Source organism: Chiroxiphia lanceolata, chromosome 2 (genome assembly GCF_009829145.1).
Source record: "Chiroxiphia lanceolata isolate bChiLan1 chromosome 2, bChiLan1.pri, whole genome shotgun sequence".
Lineage (NCBI taxonomy): Eukaryota > Metazoa > Chordata > Aves > Passeriformes > Pipridae > Chiroxiphia > Chiroxiphia lanceolata.
Genome location: NC_045638.1, coordinates 85,136,251 through 85,150,763, shown reverse-complemented (window position 1 = coordinate 85,150,763; position 14,513 = coordinate 85,136,251). Strand labels below are relative to the sequence as shown.

At 42.1% G+C, this 14,513-nt stretch overlaps 2 protein-coding genes across 3 annotated transcripts in view; one reads left to right on the top strand and one right to left on the bottom strand.

The window, feature by feature from the left end:
- Nucleotides 1-479: 479 nt before the first annotated feature.
- DDIAS (DNA damage induced apoptosis suppressor) lies at nt 480-8,463 on the bottom strand. Its single transcript, XM_032679884.1, has 5 exons — nt 8,193-8,463; nt 7,329-7,457; nt 6,185-6,346; nt 5,023-5,140; nt 480-3,272 (listed from the first exon to the last, which is right to left on the bottom strand). The coding sequence occupies exons 2-5, from the start codon at nt 7,439-7,441 to the stop codon at nt 717-719; spliced, it is 2,949 nt and encodes a 982-aa protein (XP_032535775.1). The 5' UTR covers nt 7,442-7,457; nt 8,193-8,463; the 3' UTR covers nt 480-716.
- Nucleotides 8,464-8,792: 329 nt separating this feature from the next.
- The window catches only part of PRCP (prolylcarboxypeptidase), a 42,344-nt gene continuing 36,623 nt past the window's right edge, over nt 8,793-14,513 (top strand). The window contains exon 1 of one of the 2 annotated variants that reach the window (XM_032679885.1): nt 8,793-9,054. In XM_032679885.1, coding sequence (XP_032535776.1) covers nt 8,929-9,054 — 126 coding nt within the window. In that variant the 5' untranslated portion in view covers nt 8,793-8,928. The remainder of the gene's footprint in view (nt 9,055-14,513) is intronic. The other variant, XM_032679886.1, reaches the window with a different exon arrangement.

The following is a 14,513-nucleotide window of genomic DNA, read 5'->3' as shown; positions in this document are numbered from 1 at the left end:
ACATCCTGTGCTACCAGATTCCCACACCCTTCTGCAGGACCTGACATACAAACTTGCAGCAACACATCCAAGATTTCTCTATTCAATGACCCTAAATGCAGCTGTTTTGGGTGAGAGATATGGAAGACCCCAAAACAAAGGAGAGGAAAGACACTGCCAGGAATCTGCCACTAGCAGTCTTTAACTTGAAAAATCTTACAGGAAAACTGGGACCTGCTACCAACCTCTCAGGATGGTGCCCTCCCCCCAGTTCAAGGCTGTCACAAGATCCAAATGGACTCAAAGACAAGGCACCATATGGCATTTGAAATTTTTCGATGAAAATTTGGCCTTTCTCCAGAGTCTCATCAGGTAATAAGCTGGAGTGGACACGGACTCCAGGGCTGCTCTTGTGATGAAAAGACAATAGTGCAACATTAAAACACTCTACTTTACCTGTACTCAGTAAAGTGAGATCTCACTCAATTCAATACTCACAAATTTACAAAAGTTTTTATTGCACATCCTCGAGTTAATTTACAATAAAAGGAACTGCAAGCTTTGATTTTCCCCATTTCTGCGGAACAAACATCTGCAAATAAACACAACTCAGCAAGACATATGCCAATAGGTGTATAAACAATATAGTTCTTAAATAGCTCTTTTATCCTGCTGGATCCTTCCCAGAAGTTTAACAGAAATAATTAAAAAGAACACAGCATTGAAATATCTTTTTTCTAGTATTTTGGCTTATAGGAAAAAGGGGTCTGTGCTTGGAAGAACAACTCAGGAGACCAGCCACTCCGCCTTTCCAATATATCTCCTGAATAATTTCCACTTGAAAGGCGATTCTTGCATTCTGAAGGGGAACAAGTTTCCAGGACTGTATCTTTCAAAAACAAGGCATTGGTGACACCTGCAGATAAAGGAGTTCTTACAATACTAGCTGTGTCCCCAGGGTTTAGTCTCTCATTTTGGGCAAGATTTTCATAATCTTCACTGTTCCCTCTGCTTTCAGGAACAGGGTCCCTGCCAGTGTGCCCACAGGTAGATTGCAAGTCAGTAGCCCAGCACATTCTTTTTAAATTTAAAGGCACAGTTGGATTATGCCTTTTGTTTGAAGAGGGAGGGATCCACTCCTCAAAGTTGGCAGGCAGTTGGCTGTTAAGGAACTGCTGTGAAGCAGAGCTACTACTTTCTTTCTCTTCCCTGCTACTTGGCCTCCCACGTTTCACTAACTTACCAGTAAGCTGCTGTAGCAGAGTGTTTTGAAAGGAAGACCTAGATCGCTTGCATTTGGAATGCACTTTAGTGGGATTTTTAGGGGTGAAGAGGGTGACAAAAGAGCTTCCTTCCCCCCCTGGCCACACTTTCTGTAGAGGTTTTGTCACAGGAGTTGACTGTGAATAAGGAACAAAGTCTTGAGCACTAACTGAACTGCATTCTGAGTCATGAAAGGAGCAAGCTATGGGCGTACTGTGCTTACTAAAAGCATGAGGGGACCTGTGTAGGGATGAGCTCAGTTTTGAACTGTTACAAGGAACACCTCCAGGACAAAGCACCAACTCAGGAGCTGTGACCTTCTCTGTCAAAGTATCTTCCTGTATTAAAGAATTACATGATTTATTTAGAAATTCTACAGGTTTTGATACCTCTCTTGCACTTGCATCAAAGAGATCAGCAGAAGCATTGTAGCTGCCTTCAGGGAAGACATTGCTCCATTGCACTTCCCGCCTTCTAACACTTTTGAAGGTATTATCTGACAGTATTGTCAATGGTTTTAATTCTCTTCTATATATCCTACTTGTATTGTGCGGAGTTGGTGGATCAGAGTCCCAGGCTCCTGTGAATGTAAGATCTGGTTTTTGGCTTGGTGTAGAAGAATAATTTTCTTTATTTTCACAAGCAGCTAAACAGCTATCATGTGCAGAATGCACACAGGTAGCTGCCTTGCTCCTTTTTAAAGAGGAGGTTTCTCCATGCAGGCTAATAAAAGACCAAGATGAATCTGAAGTGTCATTATCTGCTTCTTTGGACTGCACACATCCGCTCTCAGAAACAGAAGGCTCTGATGTAACTGGTGAGGACAGTGACACAAGAGGTAGATGGGGATTAGATATAAAGCAAGGTGATCCACATTCCTTAATGGTTGAAGAAAATACACCAGAGGAAGACTCACATTGTGACACCTCATCACTTGGAGGATTTGCATTCGACTGAAGACAAGCCAACAGTGTGTTCTCCCAACTATCCCAACTATCATTCTCTGCTGGTGGCAAGAACCTCCCTGAGATGCTCCTTGGCAAATCACCAGCCACTGGGGTTTGCCTGGGACATGATTTGTTAAGATTTACACTCAACTTTCTATGTTCAAGAAGGACATATCTGCCTGCATCAAGGCTGGGTGATGTTACAATATCCTTATTGTCTTCTATTCTGGCTAACAAATCATTTAGGCTTTCTGAGAATGGGAGCTCTTCCCAAAGCATAGAGTCCATCTGAGACACTCCAGCTATGGTTACATGATTAGGAGCTGAGGTACCTTTCTTGTAAACAAAGGAGTTGTGGAATTTTTCTGGGTAACAATAATTTCTACTATTAGTCTTCAGGCAAATGTGTTTTACCTCAGATTCCAAGGGATGTTGTAACAACCTGGAATACTTTCCTTGTGAACATTCACTCCTTGGAGAGGGTACTCTCTCCAATTTACCAGTTACAGAGATACTGTCAATCCAACTAAGCTGAGAACTTAATTCATTATCCTTCTCTTTATCTCCTTCCTTCACGGAAGACCTGCAAAACTGTGAATCCCAAAGAGTTTGATTGCTGAGGCTTACACTGCACAATTCTGCAGAGACAGGCCTCGCCTCTTCTGCATGCTGTTCACTCACCAGCTTTCCCACTTCCAGAGTGGGAAAGTCTTCCGCTGTTACCCAAGCAACAGATGAAGTCAGGCTGAAGGATTGTTGCCAGGACCCTAAAAAACTTTCTCTGCCACTAGACTGAACAAAACAGGAGTTTCTGTTCAGGCTAGACAAGCTGCTGAGCTCACTGAGAGGTTCATCCATTGGAGCTGATGATGCATCAGGTAAATATGAGGTGTTATTACCACTCCTGAGTTTTGCTGACTGCACGAGATGATCTAAGTAGCTGATAACAGTAAAGCCAGTAACAGCAGCATTTGGCAGGAAGATCTGGCAAGCTGTAAGGTTTTTCGTACTTCTATTAGTTCTGGAACAGTTTTGCAAGATGCTGCTGGCAGCAGAACACCCTCCATCTTCCCTTGCACAACTCTGGGGGGAAAAGAAAACAAAAAACCAACCAACTTAGAAAAAAAAAATTAACATGCCTTTTAAGTCAGGCTTAAATTTAGGTCTCACTTTTTCTCAGGATCTGCAGGGAAGAGAATACAAAACAGTCTGTCACACAACGCAGTCCCTGGGAAATAAGCACTGGCAAGGGCTATAAAGGGCATCACAGTGAGAGGTTCTTTGCTTGTTGCAATTACACAAAGTTTTGGAGCTGGAAAAAAACCCCAAGAATTGTAAGAAAGGACTTCACAGAAAACTTTTTCCTCCCTTTAGGGCACTGGATGCTTCCGGGCTTCTTCCAGCGCAGTTCAGTGCCAACAGCTCGCTGCCTCAGGCCAATGCTTTTATCCAGGAGGCACTGGGCAGCACTTGAAGCAAAGCACTCTTGTGCCAGATACTTGACTTGGCAGCTCAGCTATCAAAGCCAGCACAATATTTTCTATGCACTACCCCTGTGAAAGAGAAGTAAGCTATAATCTTTATCTTCTCAGATTTTTATGGAGAGTAGTGTTCCAGAGGAGCTTCAGCTGCAATACTTTATAAAACCTGCTTCTCTCTACACAGAAACTACAGATGGAAAATTACATTTAAAACAGAGGTAATTATCTAATATTTTAAGCGGATAAACCCTTTCTCATCTACCCCTCAAGGTCTGGCAAAGCCAGAGGCCAAAAAGCAAAACCAGTTATCTCCAACAACCCTCCTCCTCCCTGAATCTGTGTAAGGGTTGAGGCTGAAGGCTGTTAGCCAAGGACAACACCCTTCCAAGGCAAGTCTTAAAAAAGTGTGGTAAGCTGATTGAGTTTTATCTGAGAGGGTACAACTGTAGGCATAACTGAACACAACTACACAGAAATGTCTACAAACAAGGGCTGAGCAAATGGTCTTTGAATGTGTGTTCAGCCATTTGATATGGCTGTTGATATGTAAGATTTGTAAAGGCATCACATACAGAGACCTGGTGAAGGGTTCCAGGCAAGTAAAGTTAATCCATTAACTCCTCCAACTTCCACTAATTAAGATGCTGTGCATTAGGAAAATCTAAGTTCAGATACAAATCTCATGATACCTGTGGGAGAGGAAAAACCCCTGCCAGGTAGTATTTAGTTGACAGATTTCATAAAACGAATGACTCACACCAGCACCACTTGAAGAGAACTCAAAAGACTGTTTCTGTGGAAGGATTACTAAGAACTAATATTTCAAAGTCTGTTAAACACATAGAAGAGCCACACACGCAGATGTTGAACAGCTGTACTTTATCAACAATTTGAAACATGCTCTTAAATCCAAAAATATTAAAAGGGTGCAGGGGGATGTGTTTCTCCTTACATTTCAGACACTAGGAGACCACACAGCATGGGAAAGGTAGGGCAGTGCTTGGAAAGACAGTCTTGTTTCTTGCTCAAACCATACATGGTTTTTTACAGACTCCAAGCTGTTACTGATATGCACAGGATCTGGCACTGCTCAGGCTCTCTGAAAAGCACCCTGACAAGCTGTCAAGCTGACTACTGCCATTCAAGATGACTTTTAGATGTGACTCATCTGAAATAACACAGGAGTCTTGGGGAAAAGAAGCAGAAACCTTCTCATGTCCTAGCCTTAAATCTTCTCAAATTCCCAAGAGATGTTGTACATGATTCATTGATAACTCAGTCTATACTCCTCATTGGCTACAAAACATGGTGAAAAAAACTCATTAAAAGAGAGTAACATGGATTAAAATTACCTTCAATCCAAATATAAATCTTTTCCCAATGAAACAGGTTTCCACTGCTTGAACTAATAATCCTGTAGATGCCTCTGCATTTGTTTCTCCTGACAGCTGACTGAAGTCTTGAATATACCTTGAGTAAAAACATACAGAAGTATTGGACTGACAGAGGAAGCCTTACATAGCATTTGAGCTGTACTATAGTGCTAAAGAGGACACATATTAAGGAGAAAATTTTGTGGTATTTTAAAATAAACACGGAATAAAAACAGGAACCTATGAATTCGACTGCTTAGTTCACTCAAATTGTTAGTGAAATAGAAGCAAACAAAACAACCACTCTGAGTAGGTTTAATACACTCACAATTTTTGGGTGTTCCCTGCGTGGTTGTGATTTTTTGATGAACACAGTGACTGTATAAGGCTGTCAATATTCTGCTATTGTTTACACATCCTTCCTGCCCAGACCTTTACAGCACAGCAGTATCCATACATGGAAAAAACTGCTTTTCATGGCTGACAACAGTACAGTAGTGCAGGGCAGAATGCCTGCCATGAGTACGTTATTAATGCTGCTAATATGGGATTAAAAAAGCATTCGTCTTTGAGCCAGTGATAAAACAAGGCATTGGAAAATAACAAACTACAGAAAGAAGCAGGGAACGCATCTGAATATCCTATCCCAGCAGTTTCACATTTCAGAAAATCTGAAGCCTATAATGTGCATTGTCAGGCTCTGAGGACTAACAGGCTTTTTTAGAAATCCCCTCTCTCTAAAGGAAGATCTGATCATACTAAAGAAAAGTCACAAATGCATCCAAACTGTTAAAAAACCAAAACCCAGAGGCTCTATCTCAAATAAAGAAGAAAGGACACAAGGAAGAAGTCAAACCAACCAAACCGTGAAGCTCACTTAGCAGGTGGTAGCTGCCTACAACAGACAAGTGGAGGATTTCTTCTACTACCTAGAAGCAATCCATCTCAAGATGCAAAGGTTTTAGGGAAAAAAAATAAAATCAAATTTCAGCATTTTCTCAAGGTGATTGGTACTAAGGAAATGCTGGAACACTTCAGCAGCTTTTTCCCACTCGTCTCCCCACTATCTAGGCTCATCTCAATTTTTTTAGGCTGAATAAAAAAGCAGCAGCTATATGGTCAGACAGAATCCATTCCTTACCTCTGCAGATTTTCTGCGGTGACTCCAAAGAATGGATCTAAGCAACTTCCAAAAACAGTGATGTCAAACAAATCACTAGTGTCAGCAATCTTTAGGGACAATCTATATCTGTAGCTTGCATCTTTAGCTTCACCTGCGCAGCCACATTTTAGACAATTAAACCTGACAAAAGACAGTAAAAGGATAAAAAAGATTGAATACATGAACTTCTGTTAATTACTGCTGAGGTAAGAAGTTACCTGCAGTAGTACTACTATAATGTATCAAATATTCCATCAAAAGCTGTAAGATGTTTTTTCTTCTTCTGTACTTCTTGAGGCATTAATCTTACCAAAGGCTCAGAGCAAGGTGTCCGTATCATGACAGAATGCCTCTGGCTTCTTTTACTAATGTATTAAATGCTACCCTCTTGTGAAATTGGAGAGTCGGTGGGCTTTGAGTGACTGTTGGAGTGTAATTTTCAATTCCCTGCACTCTGATTTTTCAAGGTTCATTCTGGGTTGGGATTTTTCATCCTGCAGCATTAGTATAAATACCTAGGTTTAAAAAAAATCATCAGGACCCAGCACTGTTACCTTGTACATCAGCATTTGAAACAAGAGATATCCCTGCTTTACAAAGTCAGCTCCTTCCACTCAGTGCTGACATTCATTGATTTACTGTTCTTCACCCAACACTGCAATTAGAAAGGAAAGCTCACACATTTCTGGACACACAGTCAGCGGAAGAGTCATACAGGACTACCTGGTGGGTTGCACATATAGAATGAGATGAAAAAAACCAAATCAGAATTTCATTTAGAGGGGCTTTCAGTCAATGCTTTCCAACTTAAGAACAGCATAGAGGGACTGGACAGACTGTAGGAGATGCACTTGGAATCCATTAACACACATCATTTATTCTGCTAAACTGTTCTTTGATACTGCATGGCACTGAATGCAATAGAATTCTCAGTCCACAATGATCTCCAAGGTGCTACTGGAATACAAAGAGATTCAAATAGTGATAAGCAACATAAATATCTGAAATCAGCACTTTTTTCTACAACAGCTGGATTTTCATCAATTTCTTTCAACTTGTGTTCAGCTAACAGAGATTCCCAAGTTAATGGAAAACAGTTAATGATCCCCAAAACAGGACATACCTCCTAGAATCCAGTACCAGCCTAGATAAGCAGTTTTGACAGGCAGGATAGATGAAGCAGGAATTTTGGATGGAAATCACAGAGGCAGCCAAAAGTCCCTTCACACTACTCATGTTCTCACAGCATCACCTGAAATGAGTAAGTCAAAATGATTTGAAGAGTTCTCATTTTATGAGATGTTAATATTAACTGCTTTGAGTTGGGTTGCTCGAACACTTTGAAAAGCAGCCCTCAGGAAAAAAATGACCATTGTTTGAATAATAACTCAATTAAAGTAACATCTATTATTACCCCTAATTAACTCTTTAAAAAGAGAAAAAAAAAAAAAGGATGAAGCTATGTAATAAGAAGGAAGCGTTCACGGTGTTGCACACTATTGCAGACAGATCATCCAAACTCTCATTCGTATTTAGGGAATCTTTAGTCTAACTAACCTTGAATGCAGCACTACAGCAAATCATTTTCCGATTTTTTTCCTTAATTTAGAGTGAAGTCACAACATGAGGTTAAAAACTGAAATGATTCTACACTTGTAATTCTGCAAACACTGGTTTTCAAGTCAGAACTAGAGAAACAAAGCCTACATTTTTTTTTTACCTGCACTTTTAAAAGGCATTAGAAAAAACCAAAAACGCATCCCAAAAAGCAGAAAACACTGCAAATATTCCATTGAAATACGAGGGATATAACGCAGCGTGTAAGTGCTCGCGCAGGTTCTGGCAAGGGCAAAGAGACTCAAGATCTGTAGCTCTATTCCTCTTTGGAAGAAATACAAAACTCGTTGTCTGGACACAAGTTAAAAGAGCACAGTACAAACAGATCTGTTTTACTTTAATTTTTTGTAATAAACAAACCAACCCAAACCTCAGCGCTCGGCCGGGGAACCACGAGCCCTCCAGGTGCTCCCGCCGCGCTCGCTGCCTCTCGGCAGCCCGGCTCTCCCCGCGGCTCCCGCCGGTGCCTGGTGCCCTCTAGTGATCCTGCCGCCTCGCCTTCTCCCTGAGGAAAAGTAAAACACGAGTCGCTAACACGTCTCACACCCAGTTTTCCCCCCTGAGCCTCCCTGCACGGGCCGAGGGGCGGGGCGGGGCGGAGCCGGGGCTAAGATCGGTGCCCCCGGCTTGCCCCGGCACAGGCCACGGCGGAAGGGCGGAAGTGCGGGCTGCTGCGGGCCCCCGTGGGGGCGGGACGAGGCGGCGCTCAGCCAATCGTGACTCAGTGCGACGGCAGGGCGACCCGCCTCGCCCAATCACAACGCACGGAGGGGTCAGCGCGCCTCCACAAAACACGCAACGCCGAGGTGGGCGGATCACGTGCTCCGCGCAGCCAATCGTTGTCCCCTCGAGGGAAGTCGCTCGCCCGAAACACCTGTTGAAGTGGCCTCAGCCAACCGCGAACGGGCGCGCGAGTTCATCCCCGACTGCTCAGCCAATCGGAAGGCTCCGCTGCTCAGTGCCCGCCCCTGCACGTGCCGGGCTGGCCCCGCCCCCCACCGGGTCCCGCTCGGGGCAGCCCCGGCCGGGAGCGGGGCCAGGATAAAGCGCTGATCCTTCTCCTTCTCGTCCTCCTTCTCCTTCTTCTCCTCCTTCTGCCCGCGGCGATGCTGCGGCTCCTCCTGGTTCTCCCGCTCCTCGGCGCGGCCGGCGCCCTGCCCGCCCCTCCCCGCCTCCGCAGGGGCGCCGCTCCGGCAGCTGGACCGTACCTGACGCGCTACCTGAGCCAGCCGGTACCTGGGAGCCGGGGGCGGGCGGCAGAGGGTTTTCGTGGGCATGCGGATGGCATTGTCCACTGTCACTAGCCTCACTTGAGCCACAGGCGGGACAGGACTATCCGCAGGTTTCTGAGTGTATTGGAACACTCCATTACTAATTATTTTAAAAAAAAACCACTCAGGGCTCAGTCGCTTTGGTAAAATGCTCCAAGCCTTGAATATTCCGTTTAAAAGTGCAACTGTTTAAAGTGTTAGGTAGTCTGCCCTCTTGCGTGTCTGTACACTGTATCCTGACCGCGGGGTCCGTATTCCAGCACATCCTGCTCGGCAGCGAGGGGCCGGGGACCGCGGCTGTGCCCTGGTGATGTTTGCAAACGTCAGCTGTGTGATTTATTTTGTTTTCCTTATCACAGAATGGTTCGGGTTGGAAGGAACCTTAAAGATCATGTAGTTCTAACCCTTCTCCCAACCCTGGGCAGGGACGCCTTTCACTAGATGAAATATGGAAGAGATTTCTGTTACTAACCTGATCTTTGTCATCCTGTCTGTTCTCACAATTTGTTCGCAAAATCCATAGCTCACAGACAGAACACAGGGCTCTGCAACACTGGCTTCAAGTGTTGGTGTGGTTTCCTTGGGTAAGACTTGAAGCCCTGCTTGTTCATAGATTTTCACAAAAACAGTCAACAGATCCTTTGATGTGTTGAGGAAGATCTGTGTTGTCACCTCTGCTGTACCTGGTTTTCACCGGGGAGGTAATGGTTCCTTGTACTGGGAGGTACAGTAAGGGAAGAGGATGTTTTTCTAGTATTCTCTTGATTTGTTTAGAATCAGGCTTGTAGCGTGCATCTAAATTTCATGCTCTGGTCTACATAGGGAGTGGTGGGAAGGTGTTTAATTCACAGGCATGGAATCACTTGTTAACCCAGCACTACCACGTTTGCCACTAACCACGTCTCTAAGTGCCACGTCTACACTCCTTTAAACACCTCTAGGGTGGTTGATTCAACCACTTCCCTGTGCACCCTGTTCCAATGCTTGATAACTATGTCAGTGAATAATTTTTTGTTAATATCTTACGTAAACCTCTGCTGGTGCAACTTGTGGCTGGGCATCTTGGGTGATATGTGGATTGAATATCTCCTATTTCAGCTTTGTAGGAGGTGAACTTAATGATGGAGTGAGCAAGATGGGAAGATTACACTTTCAGAGATAACAGACATGAAGAAAACAGAGAAACCTTTTAAGGTTATCCTGAATAGCTATGGAATAATTTGAGAATCAAGGTCCCTGTTATTTGAGATGAGAGATAGATTGGCAACAATTTTAGTGAGAAATCCATCCTTTGAGGTTATAACCTTCTGCAGACAGTGTTACTGGTTTGGGAATGCTCCTGTTCCGGTGATCTCCCTGCATAAATCATGGAATTTCTGTGTCTTGAAAACATCTCTATCTAATGCTTACTCAGGTAGTGATTTGAGTCAATTAACCCTTCTAACAGCACTATTTTTGTAACATACTGCAAATACCTTCCACAGCGTGTGGTCAGCCTTGGCCAGGATGTCAATCCTGTAGTGATGGTGTAACTCTAATTGTTCTGGCACACCGGTTGTTACACATTGTTAGCATGGTATCAGTGATTCTAATTCCGTGCTGTGGTCTGAACCGCCCTTTGTCACCATGCTGTGACACCTCTGTCCTCATCTCCTCCCCGGCTTGTGGTGTCACCTGGTTTTTCTCCTCAGCTCTCAACAGAGACAGCCTACGTGCCTTCCAGTTGCCACCAAAGTGGCAGAGGGGCTGTGTAGCTAGTGTGGATTTTGGGGCATAGGTAGGTATTGAGAGAAGGGAGGAAAGTGCCACAGTAACATGGTGTCGTAAAGTTGATGCCACACGCTGTTCCCTTCAGTCTCTTCCTTGTTCTCTTCCTCTCATGCTTCAAGCAAAATCATGTCGGCTGAGAGTGGCTGCTGCAGGAAAGAGGGAGCCTATGTGCAGGCCTTGACATCCTTGTTGTCCTTGTCAGAAAACGTACTAGTATTGTTGAACAGGGTGGGAGGTGTGTATATGTTAATGTATTTTTCATATTCACCAAAGATTTGATTGCTGCTGCCTGGCACTTGGAAGATACAGAGGTAGCATGAGAGGTCTGATCACACAGGGGGTGTAAGACTACTCTTTATCAACATAGTGTGTAGAGCTGATAGGCATTCTCTCCTTATGAAACATGCACTGAAAGCTGCTGTCTGGGAATTTGTAATTACATTGTTATTCTGTAGTGGAACATAAATACTATGATTAACATGTTAAATAGGGGTGGTGATACTTTGCCACCTCTCAGTATTATTGAGGTTTAATTATTTACATTATATTTACTTAGAGCTCATGAATGAATCATTTGCTTGTGTTCCATGCTGCTAAGTCTATCTTCTTAGCTAAGGATCCTGTTTTGATTCTTGTTTCTCTCTTTGATGGTTTTCATTATAAGTTGAAATAATTTATATAAAACCATTCAATATAAAAAATACTTTATAAAATGGCAAAATGTTATGCTCACAAAGGAAACATTTTTATACCTATTTATATTAAAATATATCTAAATAGAGTCTTTAAATATTTTATATTTCTACAAAAGAAAACGTTAAAAGTCTAAACAGATTCTGTGCATGAATTTTGTTGCTTAAAAAGTTACCTCCTGAGCACTGTGAACAATTTATTAATGTTGCACGTTGGAGAACTGAGGCATGAAGGGCTATAGACCTGTAGCAGTGCTTGAGGGTCAGCTTTTACTGAGAATCAATGATGTTTAAGTCTACTTTTATAAAAATGGAGAAATTACATGGTCAGAATTCAGCTCAATGCTGATTTGCATTGAACTTCCTCCTGTTTACAGTTTTAAGTGTCAGACATCCCTGATGACGGGGCTAAAAGTCTAGAATATTGAGAAATAGGTCAAGCAATGCCTGTGTCAGTGTGATTAGTGCCTTTGCTTGCTTGCTGGCCTGTCTGTCCTTAACAACCCTTATCAGTAGATGGCCCTTGAAGCAGAAACTCTGCAATCACCCTCATCTTTACATCAACAAATTGTATCTATGTTGGCGACATTGATATTGGTCTCTTTTTGAGTGCTGATGCACTAGTGTGACTTCTGCATGCAAGTCTGTTCTCACTTCCACTTTGGTATTTTGCTTGCTTGCTAAAAGATTGCTTGTGATTTGTGTGTTAAATTAATCCATCCAAAACTGAGCTTTACAGAGAGCGTAGGAAGTATAGAGCTGCAGAAAGACCATTACAGTCTGGATGGTTTCTTTGTAAGTAGCTGTGTCTGTGATCATGGTTCAAATTTATTGGAAGCATTTGATGAGGCATCCAAGAACCATCTACTTCTCTTTACCCAAGTAGAAATAATCTTAGAGCATACTGGGGAGGGTCTTGAGTCAGGCAGCTGCTCTGACCTTTGGGTGGCCTTGTTTTGTACTTCTCTATCACTGTCTTTAGCACAAATACCAGTGTTACAAAAACCGTAGCCTGAGAGCTTGTGGTGGTTTATGTGCGGTACCACTGAGAGAATGAAGCCTTAAATTTCATGATATTTGAAGGCTTCTCAGTGATCAACTGTCATTTTAGAAAAGAGAGTGGACGAGGTATCTCTTCACTCAATTTGATAATTGATGGCTGCATGAGCCTTAATGTGCTCTTAGACCCTTCACCCCAATCACACTTTGTAAGCGCACACTTTGTGAACTGCTATGAATTTGTCTGAGAACCAATGTAACAAGTACAAAGTAATTTTTGTTCAGCAACTTAGTGAGCCTGGTCCTTCAATCAGATTGAACTAATACATGTCAATTGTGTCATCCTTTCCAAAAGAAGAGTTCTGATTGCATTTAATAACCTCCTATATTTCACACCTATGTCAGTATTTCATAGCTTAGTCAATTCACATGCAAGGCTTTGTGCTCTGAAATGCATCTACACTTCATATTGTGTGTACATAAAAGGAAGCTATCTTGAAGCTTCAAAGTAATGCAGTTGAAAAAGTAATGCAATTTGATCCTTTCTGGCTATATCAGGAGTCTTTAATACCCTATTTTGTGTTACAGGCTGAAGTTCTGAAGCATAGAAAATGAAAGCTTTGATTGAAAATGCGAAAATTAGAACACACGTTTAAAGCTAGAAAAGAATTTGAGGACTATAAAGGGGAAGACATATTTTTTTCAGACATGATTCTTTCTATTTTACAGAAAGGACCAATTAGAAGGAAGTGCATGAATAAAAGAATTTTCCTGCTCTAATTAGAAATAAGTACTACATAAAAAATCAATTTGATGTCTTAATTTGTCAAATTAATCAAAACTAAGGGTGCAGTTTTTCTCTTTAAAAAATGTTCCGTCTCTTGTACTCACAAGAAGGAATTTTGCGTTTATGGAACAACATATCCTTCATCCAATTCAGCATTTTTCAGTATTTGAAATTTTAACTGTTGTTGGTAAAAGTGGCACTAAAAACGTGTATACAACAGTTATATATAAATGTTTTTAAAGTTAAGGGAGTAGTTTTCAACCACAGGTCTAAAACTTGCTTAAAAAGGGATTGAGATGGATTGAGATGGATTGAGGTTATCATTTTTAATTGTGGTTAGCAGCTTTTTTAGCATTTTACTGTGACTCAGGTTGGTGTCTCAGAATAGTAACAGATGTCGGGAATGGTTAAGATGGGTTTGTTTTTCATGCCTGGCACCATAATACAATAGCAGTTTTGACTTCTGGTGAAGGAAAAAACAAAGTGCTTTTTACAGAGCCCCTTGGTACCAATTAAAAGTTATGCTGGTGTTTAGAGAAGAAGTGATGCTGATGTTTGTCTCTGAGGTGAATTACTTGGAGTATATGTTTTAATCATCAAGCAGTACAAGAGTACTTGGCAGCTCTTACTCTGTGATTTCATAGCGTGATTTAAAACAGGAGCTGTAAGCTATAAACCAGGTCCATAAGCAGAAACAATAGCTCTTATTCAGTGGACAGGAAAACAGGGAAGTACTTGTTAAAGCTTGTCAGTGAATTTTTATTTTTATGCACTACTTATCTGTGGGGTCACAATGCAGACATCAGCTTCTCAAATTAAGCAGGAAATAATTTCCTCACTACTTGCAGCCTTTTCCTTCAAGTGAGCAGTTAATACTAGTGACTACAAAAAACATCGCTGATCACTACTCTCCCTCTGAAATTGAGCATTTCTTAGCTCACTAGCTTTAATCATTAAAAGCGGTAATAGTCCACTGAAAGATTTCTGGTAGACTGTCTAGATTACAGAAAGTCTAAAGAACAAAACAATAAGCAGAAGTGCATATGACTGAAGTAGCAAGCTGTTTATAAGCCAGATGTGCATGAGAACTCCTGTTAACTTCATTGAATTTGGACTTGTACCAGGAGCTTCTAGAAGTTGAAGTAAAGTCTTAAGAGCTGATTTTTTTTTTT